The following is a 19,884-nucleotide window of genomic DNA, read 5'->3' as shown; positions in this document are numbered from 1 at the left end:
AGAAATTGACATGTGGCATAAGGGAGTTTTTTTTATAATGTTGTTAATAGAGAAAAATTAAAAATCAAAGAATCTGAACTGTAATATTAAAATTCAGTGCGAAAAATGTCAAAAAACTTTGATGATGTGGAAATGTACAATTATTCTTAGATTAATGGTAAACATTAAATTATATAGATAGATTAATGTAAAGAAATAATTTGAATGTGAAAAATGATTTCAATTTCATCTAATGTTCAATGACTATTACTTTTTAACATAACAAAACATAGATGTTGTAAACACTCAATTTTAGTGGGGTAGCGACATGAACCAATCACTAATTAATATTAAATTATTATTAGCATATAAAATATATAATATATAAAAAATAGGAAGGAAAATATGTGAGGAGGGGGTGACACGTGACATGGAGGAAAAAATGTAAGGAGAGAAAGTGACATGTGGCACGATGGAAGGAGAAAGTGACATGTGGCATGAGAGAGTTTTTTTTATTATATTGTTAATAGATTGCCAAAAAATGTAATAATATCTGTAAGTAGACTTCGAAAATAATAATATTATAATACAAAAACACTTCATCGAATTGATTATTTATGGTAATGTTTGGTTAATGTTGGACTGTCTGATTCCACTAACATTATGGATGATACCAACTTAAGAAAATAACACCCCCACCAATCATGTTTATAAGAGGAACTCAATCCTTTATTTGATTGAACTACTTGTATTTCAGCCTAAAATGACATAATTATATCTACTAATTCTTTGAAAGTCAAATGTATAATACATGGAACATAAATAACTTGGGCGATTCAAGAACAAACATTAGATCCATGAACAATCCTAAGCAGAAAAACATACAAATATTATGTTGAACATGAATAAGTTGAATCAATTACTGCCTCGCCATTGGTCAAAATTTGTGATGAACCAACCTTCTAAGCCATTAACGATCCACTCTCCTCCATGGTTGTATCTGCTCCATAAGGTTTCGACGGTGATGCTTTATCATTTTTCACTAGCAAATTCTCCCATATATCTTGGCCACCACCACCACATTGCTTTTGTTGTTGCCTAGGCCACCACCGTTCTTGCTTCTCAATGACTCATCATAGGAACAAACGTGGTAAAAGTCATAACTTAGCTCCTATTATATATGAATATGGCAGTTCAAACAATGGGTTCTTAATTGACCGAACCACTTAAACCTTAAGCTTTGAGGTCATGACAACTTTGTCCTTCCCTTAATCTCCCATTACAGTTACATATCACTTTAAAAGTTTAAATTAGGAACGTCATTCTCCTTGACACCACATATAGCTTCAATTGTATGTGGATAGTAGTAACCTTATAGGAGGTGGCCACCAATGAAATGTGCAACAATGATGGGTAACTAGAACAAGTGAAGAATGATATGATGTGATAAAAAGAAAATAGTATATTTTTTAAATAATGGTACTTGTATTTTCTTATTTGATATATTTTTTCTTTTAATCTAGATCCTTGCCTTTTTTAGCAAACCCAATGCTTAACTTTAATCAAATGCATTATCTATACTTTCATATACACTATATAAGAGAAAACATGGTGTAACTATCACTATAATAAAATTTTACATTTTTGCCCTTAATAATTTTTAATTTTTACAAAAAATCATATATTCGCATATAACCACTACCAGTATATTAATCCTCCATCTGACCTTAATTTGACCATTAAAATAAAGGCAAAAAATATAATATAAAGTTTACCCAATAAAAATAAAAATATAAAATATATTCAATTTAAAAAATATTCTAATTTACCAAAATAAAATGTATAAAAATCAAATACTTAAATAAAGTATTTGCCGTCACACTAGTAACTTAAATGGGAGAACATGTATCATTATTTGTAATTGATTAAAATTATATTTTGTTATTAATTTTTTTTACTTGATTAATAATTTGTTTTAAACTAATCTACCCGAAATCAGTTAAAAAACAACTGTCATACCAACTTAAACGCACATGTTGCAATGAAGCAATTGCCTTGATTTCATTGGTCCTATTAATCTCCGCCACGTCTCTGATGAAATGAAAGGCAAGCCAAGGAGACACATGACGTGATAATTCCGACAGTGTACCGTAGATTAAGCAATCTCCATTCTCGATCCTCTCTCTTTCTCTCATCCACCGACAATGGCAGCGTCGCCGTCGCCATCTTCGGCGGCCACCACCAACATCATGTTAGCAATCTTCGAGAAGAAAACAAACTCCGTCGACCTATACCGCCCCCTCCGCAACTACATCGCCTTTCACTACTCCGAACGCGAAGCCCAAAACCTCGAAGACGATCTTGAAACCCTAAAACAATTCCGTTCCGACATCGAGCGCCACTCCGATCCATCCCTCCCCGCCCGCCGCGACCTCTTCCAATCCTATTACAAATCCCTCTGCCTCGTCGAGACCCGATTCCCAATCTCATCCGACCCGAGCCACGTCAACACTCTCACTTTCACATGGTTCGATGCATTCAAGCTGAAGAACAAATCCTCTCAGCGGAACATTCACCTTGAGAAAGCTTCTGTGCTATTCAATTTGGGTGCGGTTTACAGTCAGATTGGATTGTCTTATGATCGTAACACGGTCGATGGCCGAAGACAGGCGTCACACGCGTTTATCGCTGCGGCCGGGTCGTTTGCTTACCTGAGGGAGAATGCATCTTTGAAGGCATCGGTTGGGGGCTCTGTCACTGTGGATTTGTCTGTGGAGTGTGCGGCGATGTTGGAGAAGTTGATGCTTGCTCAGGCTCAGGAATGTGTGTTTGAGAACTCCATTGCTAAAGGGAGCACCCCTGGTGTTTGTTCGAAGATCTCTAGGCAGGTTCGTTACTTTAACTCTCAGGGTTTATGATGATTGCTAATTTGTTTTATTAATTTTAAATATGATTTGTGAATTGTGAATATGGAAGTATGAAACATCTTTTTATGCAAATGTTGCCCGGATAATTGACAGTTTTGATCGCTGATTGTTGTTATCTTGCACTTGAGATGACGTAGGTAGGGCTGTACTATGAGGAAGCATTAGCTGCATTGAATGTTGCGCCTCTAACCCAGCATTTCGATAAAACCTGGTTAGCTCATGTGCACTTAAAGGCGGCTCTATTCCATGCGGAAGCTTGTTATAGGTATGGGTTAGAGCTACATGAAAAAGAAGAAATAGCAGAGGAGATTGCACGACTCAGGATTGCTATAAATGTGCTCAATGAAGCAAAGAAAAACTCAAGGGGCGCTCCAGCACAGATTCTAGATGCAATTAGCAAGTTAGAAGCCAATATTAACCGAAACTTGGAGAGGGCTGTCAAGGAGAATGATAGAGTTTACCTAATGAGAATTCCATCTCTCAGTTCCTTACCACCTCTTCCAGCATTTTCTATGGTGAAGCCAATGGTGATGAATGAAGTGCTAGATGCAAGTAAAGAGAAGATGTTTGCAAGTCTTGTTCCTGACAGCAGTACAAAGGCCCTCTCCAGATACACAGAAATGGTAGATGAAGTTATAAGAACACAGGCTGAGAAGTTACAGCAAGCTAGTGAGCTAACCCGAGTTAGGCTTAAGGAAATGGGACTGCCAGATTCTATTCTTGCTTTGGAAGGAAATTTTTCTCTGCCAACAAATCTCAAAGAAGATGTGGAGGCTGTGCAGATCAGTGGGGGTCCTGCCGGTTTGAACGCAGAGTTGCAGCAACTTAGGGATCTAAGGAGAGTGAATCAAGAATTACTTGTCCAGATTGAGGAGTTGTTGCAGAAGGAAGCAAGAGAGGATTCTCAATTTAGAAGTCAATTTGGGACAAGATGGACTAGGCCACAATCAAGCACTTTGACGAAGACATTGCAGGATAGGTTAAACAGGTTTGCAGGTAACCTGAAACAAGCTGCTGAAAGTGATGCCAGGATTGAGCGTTCAATTAGAGAACATTCAGCACTCATGTCGATCCTTGATGCTCGTCCGGTAAATTGATGTCTTGTCTGTTATGACTTATTTGGTTCTGTTACTTCTGTATGTTCAGAATACATTACTAAATCATTGAGTCTCCTTTATCTTTTACCAGATTGAATCTGCTCTTCCAACCTTGGCAAGACCAATTATGTCTTTTGATCAAAATGAAGATGCTGTTGTGGGGTCTCTCAAGCAGAGCTTGGTATGTTTATTTTTGGGGTCTTTTTATCGATATATTATGATTTTGTGTTATATTAGTTGGTTCAATTATCATTTTCATTTGAGGAGGGATCCATTTACTTCAAGAGTAAGTTTTTTAAACTTACTCCACATCCTAGTCGTCAATTCTAGGGAAATCCAATGGTTTGAATTAGTGAGTAGATATAAACCGTTAGATATCCCTAGAATTGATGGCTACAATGGAGAGTAAGTTTAAAACACTTACTCTTGGAGTAAGTGGATCCCTACTCTTTTCATTTTATACTTTTATAATTCTAGCATATGTAGTGATCTCGTGACTATAAAATTTACCATTCAACTGAACACTTCATAGTTTTCTTCTCCACTTCACACTTAATTAAAAACGCTTTATGAAAGCTCAGAAATTCAAGGACAATTGAAATGTGAATTTGAATGAAATATTGATCAAAGCTAGCAACAAAAGGCATTTTAATATATTTTTGTGCTTACTAATGTAGAGGCAACTAGAAAATCTGGGAGCTCAAAGGGCTGGTCTTGAAGACATGCTTAAAGAGATGAAAAGAAAGGTATACCTGATAGATGCACATTATTTTATTTTTTCAGCTCTTCCGATAGAAAGAAATTCTTTCATGTTATATTATCTGCTGCTTTAAAATATGTTTGCTTTTCCTTTGAAATGTTTGTACCATATATATTCAAAATGCTGGTTTTCTAGCGACTTCAAGTGCGTTTGGATCACCTGCGGAAATTAAATTATTTCAATAATTGATTGTATGTGTAACCAATAATCAATTATTTTGGGATGTTTCTTGATAAGTAATTTAAGATAATCCATTTAATTTGGATTGTAAAAAAAAACACTTTTATTCAGTAAATTACCAAATGGGTAATGCAATTTTTATGTTTAGATATAATACTGGGGATAATTGGAAACTAGAGAGACTTTCTGTTGTTGGTTGTGTTTTATGTGAAAGTCTGATGATAGAATCCTTCAATACTTCTTGTAGATTTTTTGTAACATGCAAGTATTTTGTGCCACTTGCTTTTATGGAATGCAATTGATTTCACTGGGATCAATGCGGAAATCATTCTTAGGTTGCAGAAGATTGTGGCAAAGATATTACATATTGATTTTAGAAAACTTTGTAATAGTTTTGAGCTTATGTCTCCTAAGCGTAAAGGCTCTATTTATCACTCCATTTACTCTTTCCTACAGGATTCCTCATTCATAAAGCCCTTTCTTCTTCATATATGTAGTTATTCAAACCTGGAGTCCCACTGTGTTATTGGTGTTCTATCATTTGAATACAATATTCTTACAAGTAGTGCAAAAAAAGCTTATATGCTACTTTTCTATTTGGAATTTGCATTTCTATTATCTTTTGGCTCAAGTATAAATTAGTGGTTTAGATTTTGGTTTGTTCATTTTGATGTTTGTTATGCTGTGGTAGAGTGATTGAAGAATGAATGTGCATTTGTTTCGTCCTATGTAGTTTGCCGTTTGTGAACTTGTTATGCACAAGAGTTATCTTGGCTTATATTTCTAAAATTTCTCCAGGATGACATACTACCCAAGTTGATGACATTCACTGGTTCTCATGAGGATCTTTTCAAAAAAGAGATATCAAAATATGACCATATTTGTGAAGAAATAGCTCAAAATATTGAGGCACAAGAGCAGCTGTTGCTGCAGATCCAGGTATCTCTGTGCTCCCATGTAATTTGAACTAATGCATATTAGAATGGAAACACATCTAAACTATCCAGTCCCACAACTTTTTGTCCTTTTTATCTGTGTGTGTGTGTGCATTGGGGGATACTCATTTCTTTTATTACTGTGAACTACCTTCCCCTGTACAGTAGTTATTCTCTTTAGCCTTTACTGTTGAGGTTCTTTTCCCTTATAGAAGCAAGGGTGTGCTGAGAGCATCCCTTTTCTAGTTATTTTGTGGTCGCAGAGTTTCTTCTTAGGTGATTACTTCTGAGTTCTGATAGATGGTACTTGAAACAATAAATTTAATGATTCTGATAGTTGTTTGCCTTTGTTCACAGGCTCAAAATGATGATTTCTCTGTTATCTTCAACCTTGAAGATTACAAAGGTCAGTTTTGTTGGGTTGTTTTTCTCTAGTTGGAATCTGGTTTTCATTGTCATAATGTAGAGAAGTTTGTTTTACAATCATGTTTTAATAATGTACATAAAGTTGCAAGATTAACCACTGGCAAAAGAAAATTTTCTCAACTGTTACTTTGATCTCATAAAATTTCAATCTTTGATTCTCGGTGGTAGTTAATGTAATGGCTCATTCATTTCATACAAAATGCACCATTTTTAGTACACATTTCATGTATGGATAGTTGATATTTCTATTGTTTCCTGGTAACTATTCCAGTTTCATGTGAAAAATCGTACAAGCAGATTGAATCTGCTATAGCAAAGTTTCAAGAAATAAAGGAGAACATCAACGAAGGGTTAAAATTCTATGTTACTCTGCAGGTAAGAACTTATCAAAATATGTCTGGCTTGAATTTTATCTGCAAGAACCTGACCCTGTTTATTAATTGATCTTTCCCCCTCTATGCGTCTTGCCAAGTTATCATCATTGTTAATTTAAATCCTTACCAGTTATTTTTAAATGTGTTTAGACGATACTGTTAATTTTGTGCATGTAACAGTATGCAATTTCTTTGTTCAACAGGATGCAATCACAAATGTAAAGCAGCAGAGTGATGACTTTGTAATGACAAGGAACATCCAGTGTAGGGAAATGATTGATGATGTTCAGAGACAAGTAGCTGGTCTGAGTTTCCAGGATAACAAAAACACAGGTGCTTTTAACAGCAACTACCCTTCAGTGGGAAACCAAAACCAAAGATCCAATGCACAACCAACAGAACCTCGTCCTCAAACTCCTTACTATCAGTCAGCTGAGCAACCACAGGTTCCTGCCTATGTTCATCCCCCTCCCCCATATGGTCATGCACATCAGCCGCCACCTCCATACCATGTTCCATCAACGTCATCTGCTCCGTACCCACCTTCTCAGGTCCATCAGCAGCCACCGGCAAACCATGACTATGGCCAGCCTGCATATCCTGGGTGGCGTGGTCCATACTATAATAATGCACAAGCTCAACAACCTGGGTCTGTTCCTCGACCTCCTTACACCGTTTCATCACCATACCCTCCTCCTCACCAAAGTGGCTACTATAGGCAGCAATAGTGTTCATACAATCATATCCTCTAGGATATAAGTAATATTCTTGCTGATGTCACCATCTATGGAATAGTTGGGATTCAGCCAGATCGAGCTATTTGAATTAAAACATTATCATGGTGTGAAAATGTTTTTGTTTCTTTGGGTTGTCATTTTACTTCCTTCTGATGGTTTGCATTATAATTGGATTGTGAATAAGTACAAGCTTCTACAACAATGATGCGTGTATAGTTTGATGACCTATACTGTACTTGGGGAATTCTCCCTGCTATAAATGCCCACTCCAGGGAAGTTAAAACAAGCACAGCTAGATTTCCGAAGGCCTTTTTTAGTGATCTCATTCTGTTCATCCATAGTCATTAATTACACTATAAAATATTTAAAGTGCTTTAATCTAGTAGACGTATACTAGTTAAACTTTATTTGAACACTATAAAATAACTGATTTTGTTTAGTCCCAGTGAAAATTACAGGACAACGTAAAGCATGGTTCCCAGGTCATGTCATAAATGTTCCTCCACTTATTAATTTCGAAATCTGAAATAAAAGTTTATTGGTTGATGAATATTATAAATGAACTAAATTCGTTGATCCCCAAAACAAATGCATATTGTATTCCACCTATTAAATTCTAAACTGACGCACTTTAAATTTGTCGAAGGCCATAGATAGTTTACCTATACTTTTGACTTGCTCATGGGAAGAACAAATATCACAACTAGTTTTACCTTCTCTTTGGTTAGGCAAGTGTGAATTCTTAGATTAAGCATCAGTTAGATTTCCACGTTAAGTGATAACTATTTTAGAATGGCCCATCCTCAACCATAAGTTATGAATGGTGATGTCTTTTCGTTGCGAAGGAAAATCAGTTGTTGACTTACTAACCATATAACTAAATAATTAACGAGTACTGGTTCAAGGAATGGCCTCTCAATGAGTGGAGAAACTATACGTTAATATGTAACCCCTCCCTTAAATCATATTTTTTTCGTGAAGTCTTTTCAGTCACATATATTTGTTAGGTAGTTCTGATCCGGGTTCATATTCAATATTTCCCTAGAAAATTTAAGGATTATATATACTAGAGGATTGTCTTCCTATCAACCTGTTTTCCTCTCATTTATAATGTGTAGTTTACATGTCAAAAATGTCAAATATAATATTTTTTGTTAAATATTTGTAATTTACAGTTGAATTTATTCGATCGGTGTAATGCTCAATTTTTTAAATTTAACATTCATGTTCTACATTAAAAAGCTGATAGTTATAATGTAAGAAAGACATAGTTTACCAAATAACATGGAAGATATATTGGATGGAGAAGAACATTGAGTTATATATGGTTTTTTTTGTAGAAATTAGAAAATAGTATGAGCAAAATAGAGAACCAGAAATTACACCACAGTGAGGTGATTATTTTGAATTTTCTCTTTATAAGTAGTATATATTGTCTGAAATTTTAATCACGAGTTAAAAAATAATGTAAGCAAAAGCCTATCTCGGTGTTGTGATGATTGGACTGGACCGGGCGGTCCGACTAGTTTAACCGCTGATCGGACATGAAAACGTTTTGGTTTATAGTTTTATTCGAATGAGGGGTTCTGGTTCGACCACGTTAAACCCGGTTGAACTGCAGTAACCTGATAAGTGAACCGGAAGGTTCATCTCAAATTTTTAAAAATAGAACACTACTCTAATATTTTGTTTTACTCTATTCTAAAAAAAAGATGGAAAGATGTTATTTCAATATATTATATATAATTATTAATTATATAAAATTTTGTATTTATATATAACTATATATTTATAGATAAAAATCATAAATTGTATATAAAATCAGTGAACCCAACCAGACAATTTAACCATTCAAACCAATTAAACCTAATAAGCTCTTCTAATTTAAAGTCTAGCTCAAGTTTCCCAACATTGCACCCTATCAGATTCAGCAATTCTGAAATAACAAAACAGGAAAGACATAAAATGAATCTTAATTTCTTTACTTCTGCACATGTTTATCAAGCAATGTGTGACAACTTATTAAAATAATTTATTATATTTTTATCTCTTTGGTTTTGAGCCTAACGTCAACTGTTTGTTACACCAACAATTTTTTAAGTATCATTTATGGTTAGTTTGAGAGTTGAATATTGGAAGAGAATAAGGGAAATAAAAAACTTGGGAACCATAAAATACATTTATGATATGATTTCCAAACTTTTATTTTTCTTCCATTTCACTCTAAAATCTAACTCTTACAAACAATAGGCCTTGTCACAAATTTTAGATTTTTTAAAGAAACCTCTTATTGACTTTCCTATAGACATGCTTGTACGTTAAATTTATTAAAAAAATCTATTAATTTGTGATAGATTTACGAGGATAGGTTAAATGTTTACATCCAATATCGTTACTCCTTACCTTTCATTGATATCGTTACTCCTTACCTTTCATTGGTTAAAAATTATATATTTATATAGAGAAAAGTAGGTATTCAAATTCCACTAATTTAATTTTTTTTAGTGTGACCATAAGTATTAGTCTTTTAAGACCAATACTAATTTGTTCAACGTGAAAGCATTATCATTATGCGTACCAAACTATCCTCCTCATAACCTCACTAATTTTATGTGTACCAAATATTTTGTTTTAATCATACTCATGCCAATTGTGTCATAGGCCACTAATGCAATACTAAGAATGATTGAAATTATATTGTTACCCTCAGTTTACCAACTCAAGCTTGAAAGAGTAACATTTCAGTTGATCCCATAAGCATTGTACGGCGAAAATTCAGCCATGTGATGAAAATGACATTGCACTAAGTGCACTTATACCTTCTAAACACTCAACGCAACGCGCATTCTTGAAGAAAGAAAGTCTCATCAATCTACATTACATTCACAGCTACACTGGTCAACAATTCTCACACCTTAACACGCACATGGTATTAATTCATAAACCATGTGTAGCTTCAAATATCATTTTCATTAATCAAAACATTCTTGACTTACCCTAAGAAAATTTTACTCCCCTATATGTATAAGCACACATACCTTTACAACCTCCCACATAAAACCAAACTCTGGAACCAAAAGTCTAATCAAATTCCATTTATTCTAGCTTCTCTTAATTTTCATCATCAACCAACACCCCTTTTTCTCTTCCACGAAAAAGATTCTATCTTTACTAGTTTCACGTAATGGGCAATTATATTTCATGCAGTTTCGTACCACCTCTAATGAAGAACACAAAGGCCGCAAGGGTGATCTTCCCCACCGGTGAAGTGAAGCAATTGAAGGAGCTATTGAATGCAGCAGAGCTCATGTTAGAGCACCCTAACTATTTCTTAGCAAATTCTCGTTTTCTTCACATTGGTCGTAGGTTCCACGCTCTTGGTGCCGATGAGGAATTAGAATTTGGAAACGTTTATATTTTCTTTCCGATGAGGAGAGTCAACTCTTTCGTCACGGCGGCTGACGTGGCACTTTTCTTCATGGCGGCGAATTCGGCCACCAAGAGGATAATATCTAGCGGCGGCAGAGTGCGGCGGCAAATGGAGGAGAGTTTTCAAGAGAGTAATAACAATCGAGTTGTTGCAAGGTTGAGTTTGGAAAGAGTGGGGTCAGTAGGGTTTCATAATAGGTTAAGTTATTGTAGAACAAGGAAGCCTATGTTGGAGACTATAAGTGAGGAACCTATTAGGTCAAAGTGAAGGGACAATAATAAGAGATGAATGATGCAATAGTTAGGTTAGTGTGTTAGATTATTGATGATGTTCATAACTTAAATCGTTATGTGCTCACAGAAGAAATTAACCTAGGTTAATTAAACTTATAGAAAAAAAATATATACTTATGGTATGAGTTTTATACAAAAATAATTTAAATAAATAATAGATAATGCAATATAATAAATATGTATAAATTTTTATATTAACCATCCATGGAAGGTACAGTTTTATAAAACTTAACGTCCGGTGTGCAAAACCTTGAACTTTATTAAACACACAGTTCTCCTATATGCTATGAAGCACGGATTCACTAAATACCTTCGCGTATCGGTGTCCGATACGTATCCGACACGGATACGCTCAGATTCGCGAAGGATACATGTCCATAGAGTATCCAAAAATAAAAAATAAAAATAAATATCAAGACACATATCAGATTCGTTTTCAATAAAATATAGGATATATAGATTCGTTTTTATGATAAGATAGATTTGTTTTCAATAAACACTCACTTATTTAAAGGTCGCATCATACCAACTTACCATCACACCACATTGACCCTCGAATAGATGGTACTTTCCGATCCATAACGTCGTCGACAGGTGCTTAGTGTTACTGTCTCTACCGCCATAGGTATGTTGTGAAGAGCAAACAGAAAAAGGGATACTAAGATGTGGGACATTGCTGGAGATGCGTGAGAAGACTTTGATAGTGCTGGAACTCTTCAAGTGGCCACACTATCTCTGGATGAACCAGAAATAGAAGTTGTCCTCTTTACAAATGATGGTCACGGAGGAGATGAAGTTGATACCATTTCTGTTTCTAGGGCTAGACAATAAGCAATTTTATAAATTATTCTACTATATTTTCTAGTTTTGATACTTTGAATCTTGGAGGGCAATGATTTTCAATTTCTATTATATTTTTTACTTTGAATATTTTGATTTACACTTATAATTTTATCATATTTTATGTATTTTTTATTAATTTATACACATATCCATGAACGTATCGTATCCTAAACGTTTCGTATCCTACATTTTAGAAAAAATGCATGTCGACGTATCAGATACGTATCATATCCAATACACGTATCCGTATTTATGCTTCATAGAACAAATTTTGACATCCAATGCTTGCTAAAAGTTATTTAGAACAAATTATTACTATGTGCTATACCAAATGACATGATTTGTTAAATTCTCTTTGATCGGTCATGAAGATAATGCTTGAATCTCAAAGGTTTGTCAATTACTTGCATTACAATATAACTAGTAAGTTACTCATGCATTCGTATAGGATGGTAATTTTTTGCCGCATGGTTTAGAATACAAATGTTGCTCGTGCATTCGTATGGTTAAAAACACACATGCTTCCCCTATATTTATATTGTTAAGAACACGTATATTACTCGTGCATTTGTATGGTTAAAAATATACATGTTACTCGTATATTCACATTGTTAAGAAGATATATGTTAACCGTGCAAATGAATAGTGATCTAACATCTTCTAACACATAATGAAAATAAATGATAATTTCAATTTTGAATTTTCTAATGAAAATAAGGAAACCAGAATGTGATGTTATGTGTTTTTTTTAAAATAAATATTTAAAAAGTTGTAAAAAACAAGATGATTTTTCAATTTCAAATTTGAATTTTTTAATGAGATAAGAAAATCGAATTGTGATAGAGAAAAATTAAAATCAAAAGAATATGAAATGTGATGACTAGAATTGAGTGGGAAAATCACAAAATTTTGATGACTTGGAAAAGTACTCTAATTCTTAGAGTAATAACAAATCTTAAATAGAATAAATAAATTAATGTAAATATTGAATGATGTTGAAACAATAAAATTTTCAATTTAAATTATACAATTACATAAGGGAAGGTGAGGGGATTATATTAAGGTTTTGTTACCAACAGTGAAATCATAATATTGGATAATAAATTATTAATTGGTCAAATAATTAGTAGTTGGATGATGATATATTATTAGTGATTTGAAATCGGTTATGTGTCTACACTTGAGTTAATAATAATTAGTAAGGTGAGAAATTGTAGAAACGAATGTGTTTGGTCTGATTGAGTTATTGATGATTTAGCTGAACATATTGTTATTGTTAGTTTATTGACATTTAAATTACACTTGTGATTTCTTCTATCAAATTCATTTCATTGGGTCTAACATTTTTTGGGTTATGATCATAGTAATAAATCTTTTATTTTGAAGGTTAAAAAAGTTGAAAAGTATGTTGGAACTCTTGATATTCTTAAAATTTAGAATTGTATAGCCGATAATAGCAATAAGGTGATAAATTGATTTTGAAAAGGTGATAAATGTTGGGAGATATTCATGTTGATATTTGCATTTGATAGACAAAAAAAGCAAACAAAGAGAAACGAAAAGTTGATGGAACCAATGGTAAGTGAAATGAAGAGATGGAGAAGGAAAAATTTAATGATAATAAAAATGTATTTGGTATTGAGAAAGAATTAAAATGTTGAAAATGGATTTGAAGATAATTTGGGGTTAATGAAAGGTGTTTTTAGAAAGCAAATGAAATGTGTGTTTAGAAAGCAAATTGTGAGATAATGACATATGGATGAGATATATGAGTAATAAAGAATATTAAAGCTTTGGTTGGAAAGTAAATGGTGAGATGATGACATGTGGATGTTATATGTGAGGAAGAAAAATTAATGGTGCAAGATGTATATAAAAATGAAAATGTGTGTAAGCCCATCATAAAAGTATGAAGATGTTTTGGAGGGAAAAAAAGTAAATAATAACATGACAAATATTCAAGAAAAATAATGTTGAGGACCTTTTTTTCTAATATATAGTTAATAGATAATAATGTAGTCAAATCTCAATTAGTACTTACCCAAATAACATAATAATGATATTTACAACAAGTTTGACCACTAGAGTAGAAGATAGGATTTTGTGCTTTTGTATGACCTTCCGTAATACTTGTACAATCTTGCACATGCATTTATCCATGCATTTATTTGACTCACGTACATTATTTTATTATTTTCACAATACATTATTATTATTATTCCACACATTTTCTTATTTTTATTTTTTCTCTTTCAATTCTATATTTGATCAATTATCTTACATCTTTGATTTAGGTTAAGTTTCTAGGTAACATTTTTTATATTAAATTATTTTTCTTTAAAATATAATACAAAAATGATATATATAAAAAAAAGTACGCGGGTCGATAGGCACAATCGTACAAAGTGATGATTGACACATTAGCAATGATAATATAAAAACTATTACATTATATATTAAACTTTTTTATTTTCTCATGTATTTTCTACATCCCAAAATAAAATAAAAAAGTGTAAAAAAAGAGAAATAGAGAATAAACAATAAAGAGTTGAAGATGTTTGGTGTTTAGATTTGAGACAGAACTGAGATTCTGTCATCCCCAAATCCAAAGCAAAGTAAAAGTAATTAATTGTCACCCCTTTCCGGTTCATGCATCCCTTCGCAACAAGAACACTCTCCAATCCTCTCATTATCATAGGCTCATATCATCGAAATCAAATCAAATCAAATAACCCATAAAATAAAACTAGTTTCACAAAAAACAACAGATTCATTTTTCTTTTCATAAACCCGACCTTTCTTCATATTCCCCTATTACCAACAAAACCCTACTCCTCATACACTCTCTCCTGTGATTCGCACCGTTTTGTCATGTATTCAATTCTGGGTCTGCTTCTGTTCATTCTTTTTGTGTGTTCTTCCGCCACTCCATTTTCATCAATTGGATCACGACGTTCGATCCTTCGTGAGGTTAGCGACAATAATAAAAGTGACCATCCAGATTATGCCGTTGAGCTGAATTCAACGAATTTCGATGATGTTCTTAAAGATACCCCTGATACTTATGCGGTTGTTGAATTCTTTGCCCACTGGTTAGTCATCATAAAATCTATACATCTTTCATATTTTTATGTTTTTATTTGCTGAATTGGTTGAAATCTTCTACTGGGTATTGAAAAGTTTGGATTTTTATGGACTATTGTGATTATAGGAGTGTTTATGAGCAGTGGATGGGGAAAAGAGAAATGCAGTTCGAGACTTTGCTTGAAAATGACCATTTTGTCATTTCATTGCTTTATGTCACTCTCCTTTACACCTTTATATGTTTGAGGAACATTCTACATATTTCACGCCTTGGTTAAGACACTAATCCACAAACAAAAATTTGAAAGGAAAATTATTTTGTTCTTTTTCTATCATGTAATTGAACATAAACCTTTCCATTCCTTCATAATAAATATTTCACAAATTATTTTCTGCCACATGTATATTTTTAAGCATGAAATATGTGTATAACAAATTCTAATTTCCCTTGTGCCACTTAATTTTCTTTTAGGTGTCCTGCTTGCAGGAATTATAAGGTATTGTTTGCTCAAATATAATTAAATTTTTTGGACATTTTTTAATGAATATTTCAACTCACCATCATTATCTCACTGAATTTATGTTGCAGCCTCACTACGAAAAGGTTGCAAGGTTATTTAATGGACCAGATGCAGTGCATCCAGGAATTATATTAATGACAAGGGTAGATTGTGCATCGAGGGTATGTGCATCTTCTAATTTTTCTTCACAAGATGTTGTTTAGCGTTTATACAAGACATGTCTTGGTGACTGGTACCTCCCTGTTCACTTTTTTGGCAGCACAGATAAACACTAAACTCTGTGATAAATTTTCTGTTGGTCATTATCCTATGCTCTTTTGGGGGCATCCTTCTAAATTTGTTGGTGGTAGTTGGGAACCTAAACAAGAGAAAAGTGATTTACGTGTGATTGATGATGCACGTACAGCTGATCTGTTGCTTAATTGGATCAACTTGAAATTGGGCAGGTATGAGGTATACATACATTCTTTGTTAGTGTGGCTAAAATATTGTAGCTGAACATTTATTTAAGTTAGATGTTGGGTTTGAATTTAGAATATCAACATTGTGGACTTGTAACATATTACAAATTAAGTGGTAAGGAAAACTTAAAGCACTAACTGCGAAAGTCTAGAATTATGAGAAAGCTTTTCAGTTGCAGCTGATGGAAACAGAATTTGTCATCATATATTTTGCTTAAATTTGATGTAAAATTAACTTGAGTTTATTTTCTTGTTTTTGACTTATGTTGTTCAAAATTTACAGTTCATTTGGTCTTGATGATTCGAAGTTTGAAACTGAGTATCTTTCATCCAATATATCCGACCCTGGACAGGTCCTTTTCTATACTTTGTCATATACAAGAATTGCTTTTGTTTTATATCTGTGAACATACAACATTGACATATGTCATGCACAAATTTGGAAAGATTGTAAAGGCTATCTACGACGTTGAAGAGGCAACCTCTACAGCGTTTGACATCATCTTAGAGCACAAGGTAGCTTATCAATTCTCCCTGACCGGTCTTCTGTTTTTGCTCATTCTTTTGGATGATAGAACAAATTCTCTTTTCCACAGATGATAAAACCAGAAACGCGTGCTTCACTTATTAAGTTTCTTCAGCTTCTGGTTGCTCATCATCCTTCTAGGAGGTAAGATGAACCTCTTACTGCTCCTTTCTTCTGTGTCTGCCCAGTATTTGGTCTGACCATTTTTTTTTCTGTTTTTGCTCATTTGTTTCAGATGTCGAAAGGGTTCTGCCGAATTACTCGTGAGCTTTGATGACTTGTACCCAACAGATTTTTGGTCTAACAATGAGCAGGAAGCTGATAAGGGTTCAGTTAGCAATTTAAAGATTTGTGGAAAAGATGTGCCTCGAGGATACTGGGTAAGATCTCAATACTCATATTTAATCATTTGACCACTTCTATAAAGCACTTCTGCTTAGCCTGTTTGAAGTTTTTGTATTGTCTATTCACAGTAACCAGAACAAATTAACATTCTATTTTTTTTCATGAAAGTTACCAACTTACCATAATATGTTAATTGTAGTTGATATTTGAATTGTTACTGAGAGTAGGATACCCATTGTTTCTTGTGGAGTATTTCAAGTGGACTTAATATATTTTTACCGAAAAATCATTCTCCACGTCAATGAACCTTAATATTTTATATACGTGTGTGTCATGATATATTCTTGATGATTTCCTAAATATTCTCCATGCTTGTAATATTTGCATAGCGTAACAGAAATGCAACAAAACTGTCCAAATTCTTCACATATCAGTAGTAGAAATTACTTGAAACAACCATGAGTTGAGCACCAAGGAGAAGACAAAATAATTTTCCTATCATGTAATGAATGTAAGGGAAAAATCAATGGAAAATACAGGCATTTCTCTCCAAATACAACATATAACTGTACAATGGATGAATAGATGCACAAGCTGCTTCTGCGTGGTAAATTGGCACCAGAGATTGAGTGCAGTGTAAATGAAAATTTGCATTCCAGTTGTGCAGTTACCCCAATATAGCTGTTTATATAGTCTTTCTCCTAATCCTTGAGAAAAACAAAATGCTGTTATTTGGTCATCCAGAGTTGCTGTTTTCTTTATTCTTATGTTCTGTGGGATTTGAAGATACAGCTCAATATATTTGTTCCCTTTGCTGACCTGTTATGTGGATTTTTGTGATGCAAAATGATTTAATTGAACAAAGAGCTCATTGCCAATCCTTTCTTAAGGCTTAAATGCACTTTGCATCTCTCGTTTTTGCCTATGTGCGAAGTTTGACTCCCAACTTTTTTAGGGCACTTTAGGTCCTCAAGTTTCTCCTGTTATGTTGCATTAGTCCCCCTGTAAAGTTTCCATTCAAGACTAATAGACAACACTGGTGTGGTTAACGCTACTCTCAATTAATATTTGCCTTAAGGGATGATCTTCACATGCGGAAAAAAATTAGGGATGAAAAGTACATTCAAGCCTTTGCTTATTCAGTGAATATAGTTTGTGTGTTGAATTTCCTTATTTTATTATAATTTAACTTGTCTTGGTAGGTGTTTTTTTTGTGTTCACTTATTATTGGAAGGTTCTTGATTACTTTGACTTTCTTTCGTAGACGTTCTGTCGCGGCAGTAAGAATGATACCAGAGGCTTTAGGTAATGTTTCTATTCCAATGTTTTCCTCATTCCACATCCAATCAACATATGTAACTTCAATATCAACTGCCCTAGTTGATTAGTTTCACTATTTTGTCACTTGTGGATATTCTAGAGATGTGAATACTTTGTATATACCGAAGGTGGAGCTTTGCTCATCTAAGTAAAGCTTTGATTCTGCATTGAGTACAAACTACCACTATGACAATCTTAACATTATACCCTTATCTTTCTCTCTCTCTCTCTCCACTTTTCCAGCTGTGGTTTATGGGTTCTTCTGCATTCACTATCTGTGAGGATTGAAGATGGAGAGAGTCAGTTTGCATTTAATGCAACATGTGATTTTGTTCGAAACTTCTTCATCTGTGAGGAATGCCGACAGCATTTTTACAAGATGTGTTCAAGGTAAGTGAACTAAGAATTGGTAATGTCAGGATCATTCAAGCTTCTTATTCCCCCTTCTAATATTGAATTTAATTTTCAGTGTTTCTAGTACTTTCAACAAAGCTCATGACTATGCTCTCTGGTTGTGGAGTACACATAATAAGGTGAACGAAAGGTTGAGTAAAGAAGAATCATCTTTAGGTACTGGCGATCCCAATTTCCCGAAGACAATTTGGCCTCCAAAGCAGCTTTGCCCTTCCTGTTATCTAGGCCATGACCACAGGAACAACAAAATTGAATGGAACCAGGATGAGGTCTATAAGTTTTTGGTTACTTATTATGGAAAAACCATCACTTCTCTGTACAACAAGGACAAGATTGTTGGAAATAACGGAACTGATAGAGCTATTGAAGATTTAGTAGTTGAAGCAAGTAATGCAATTGTGGTGCCTTTGGGAGCTGCATTGGCAATTGCTGTTGCTAGTTGTGCTTTCGGAGCACTCGCTTGCTACTGGCGTTCACATCAAAAGAGTCGAAAGTATTTCCACCACCTACACTCTTTAAATAACATATGATAATTAGGAGGGTAATGAACTTTTTTCAAAATTAACTAACAACTGGGTCATGGAGTAAAATTAAAAGGGGAGCCGGGGAGGGTATAATGAGAGATAGATTCTACTCTTCAGATATTGAGATGCTTATTTACTTGTTTGTGTAACGTTTCAGGCCAAGGAGAACATGGAAGTAGGAATAGCATACAATTATACAGAGAGACATATGAGGTGCATAGCAGCTTTGATAGGCATCCAATTTATGTCCCAAAGAGCATTTATCAATGTCATTTTTTCTGTTTTTAAATCTGCATTCCTTAGTTGAATGTACAGACATAATTCTTACTCTTGGAGATCATTACTGATCTGTGGCACTTTCTCTTTTGGGTTGAGCTTACATGTAGTCCAGCCTATGAATTTGGGGGGAAGGATCACATGACATGTAACATCAATTTTTTCTCAGTAATTTTGGGTTGTTTATTCTTAAAGTAATTGTATAAACTATAAACATGAATTACAATATGTATGGTTCACTTTTTGTGAAACATGTGAATTAAATCACAGGAGCCAATGGTAGACTATCATTTGTTGGGAAAGAACAGCATAAATTACTTCACAGATTTTACTGAATTTTTAAATTGAAATACTTGATAACATGCCAACATTTTATTCAAAATATCAACCTCCGACACAAGGTGTTGGTTTAGTGATGTTAGACTTACTAAT

The 19,884-nt window shown here is 33.9% G+C and overlaps 3 protein-coding genes across 6 annotated transcripts; all 3 read left to right on the top strand.

Moving 5' to 3' along the window:
- LOC109336092 (ALG-2 interacting protein X-like) lies at positions 2,184-7,710 on the top strand. Its single transcript, XM_019572471.1, has 8 exons — positions 2,184-2,867; positions 3,044-3,994; positions 4,095-4,184; positions 4,681-4,749; positions 5,742-5,882; positions 6,236-6,284; positions 6,576-6,679; positions 6,882-7,710. The coding sequence occupies exons 1-8, from the start codon at positions 2,184-2,186 to the stop codon at positions 7,404-7,406; spliced, it is 2,613 nt and encodes an 870-aa protein (XP_019428016.1). The 3' UTR covers positions 7,407-7,710.
- Positions 10,463-11,229, top strand: LOC109335279. Its single transcript, XM_019571408.1, has 2 exons — positions 10,463-10,504; positions 10,545-11,229. The coding sequence occupies exon 2, from the start codon at positions 10,600-10,602 to the stop codon at positions 11,110-11,112; it is 513 nt and encodes a 170-aa protein (XP_019426953.1). The 5' UTR covers positions 10,463-10,504; positions 10,545-10,599; the 3' UTR covers positions 11,113-11,229.
- On the top strand, positions 14,538-19,697 carry LOC109334964 (sulfhydryl oxidase 2-like). Of its 4 annotated transcripts, none has more exons than XM_019570967.1 (12): positions 14,538-15,073; positions 15,538-15,562; positions 15,655-15,747; positions 15,851-16,032; positions 16,331-16,400; positions 16,495-16,563; positions 16,644-16,717; positions 16,809-16,953; positions 18,183-18,223; positions 18,482-18,628; positions 18,708-19,145; positions 19,334-19,697. In XM_019570967.1, the coding sequence occupies exons 1-12, from the start codon at positions 14,853-14,855 to the stop codon at positions 19,353-19,355; spliced, it is 1,527 nt and encodes a 508-aa protein (XP_019426512.1). In that variant the 5' UTR covers positions 14,538-14,852; the 3' UTR covers positions 19,356-19,697. The 4 variants fall into 4 exon arrangements, with proteins under 4 accessions (XP_019426512.1, XP_019426510.1, XP_019426511.1 ...); XM_019570965.1 differs by having other exon boundaries at positions 18,708-19,193; XM_019570966.1 differs by lacking the exon at positions 19,334-19,697 and having other exon boundaries at positions 16,504-16,563; positions 18,708-19,298.

The sequence above is a fragment of the Lupinus angustifolius genome, chromosome LG20 (genome assembly GCF_001865875.1).
Source record: "Lupinus angustifolius cultivar Tanjil chromosome LG20, LupAngTanjil_v1.0, whole genome shotgun sequence".
Classification (NCBI taxonomy): Eukaryota; Viridiplantae; Streptophyta; class Magnoliopsida; order Fabales; family Fabaceae; genus Lupinus; species Lupinus angustifolius.
This window is presented reverse-complemented; position numbering and strand designations above follow the sequence as displayed.

What these genes read in the sequence shown, in the direction of transcription:
- LOC109336092 (XM_019572471.1), top strand. Translation starts at nt 2,184, where the DNA reads ATGGCAGCGTCGCCGTCGCCATCTTCGGCGGCCACCACCAACATCATG. An exon ending in GTTCGAAGATCTCTAGGCAG is followed by an intron (nt 2,868 to 3,043) that starts GTTCGTTACTTT and finishes GAGATGACGTAG; the next exon opens with GTAGGGCTGTACTATGAGGA. An exon ending in CGATCCTTGATGCTCGTCCG is followed by an intron (nt 3,995 to 4,094) that starts GTAAATTGATGT and finishes ATCTTTTACCAG; the next exon opens with ATTGAATCTGCTCTTCCAAC.
- LOC109335279 (XM_019571408.1), top strand. Translation starts at nt 10,600, where the DNA reads ATGGGCAATTATATTTCATGCAGTTTCGTACCACCTCTAATGAAGAAC.
- LOC109334964 (XM_019570965.1), top strand. Translation starts at nt 14,853, where the DNA reads ATGTATTCAATTCTGGGTCTGCTTCTGTTCATTCTTTTTGTGTGTTCT. An exon ending in ATCAACTTGAAATTGGGCAG is followed by an intron (nt 16,033 to 16,330) that starts GTATGAGGTATA and finishes CAAAATTTACAG; the next exon opens with TTCATTTGGTCTTGATGATT. An exon ending in ATGTGCCTCGAGGATACTGG is followed by an intron (nt 16,954 to 18,182) that starts GTAAGATCTCAA and finishes TTTCTTTCGTAG; the next exon opens with ACGTTCTGTCGCGGCAGTAA.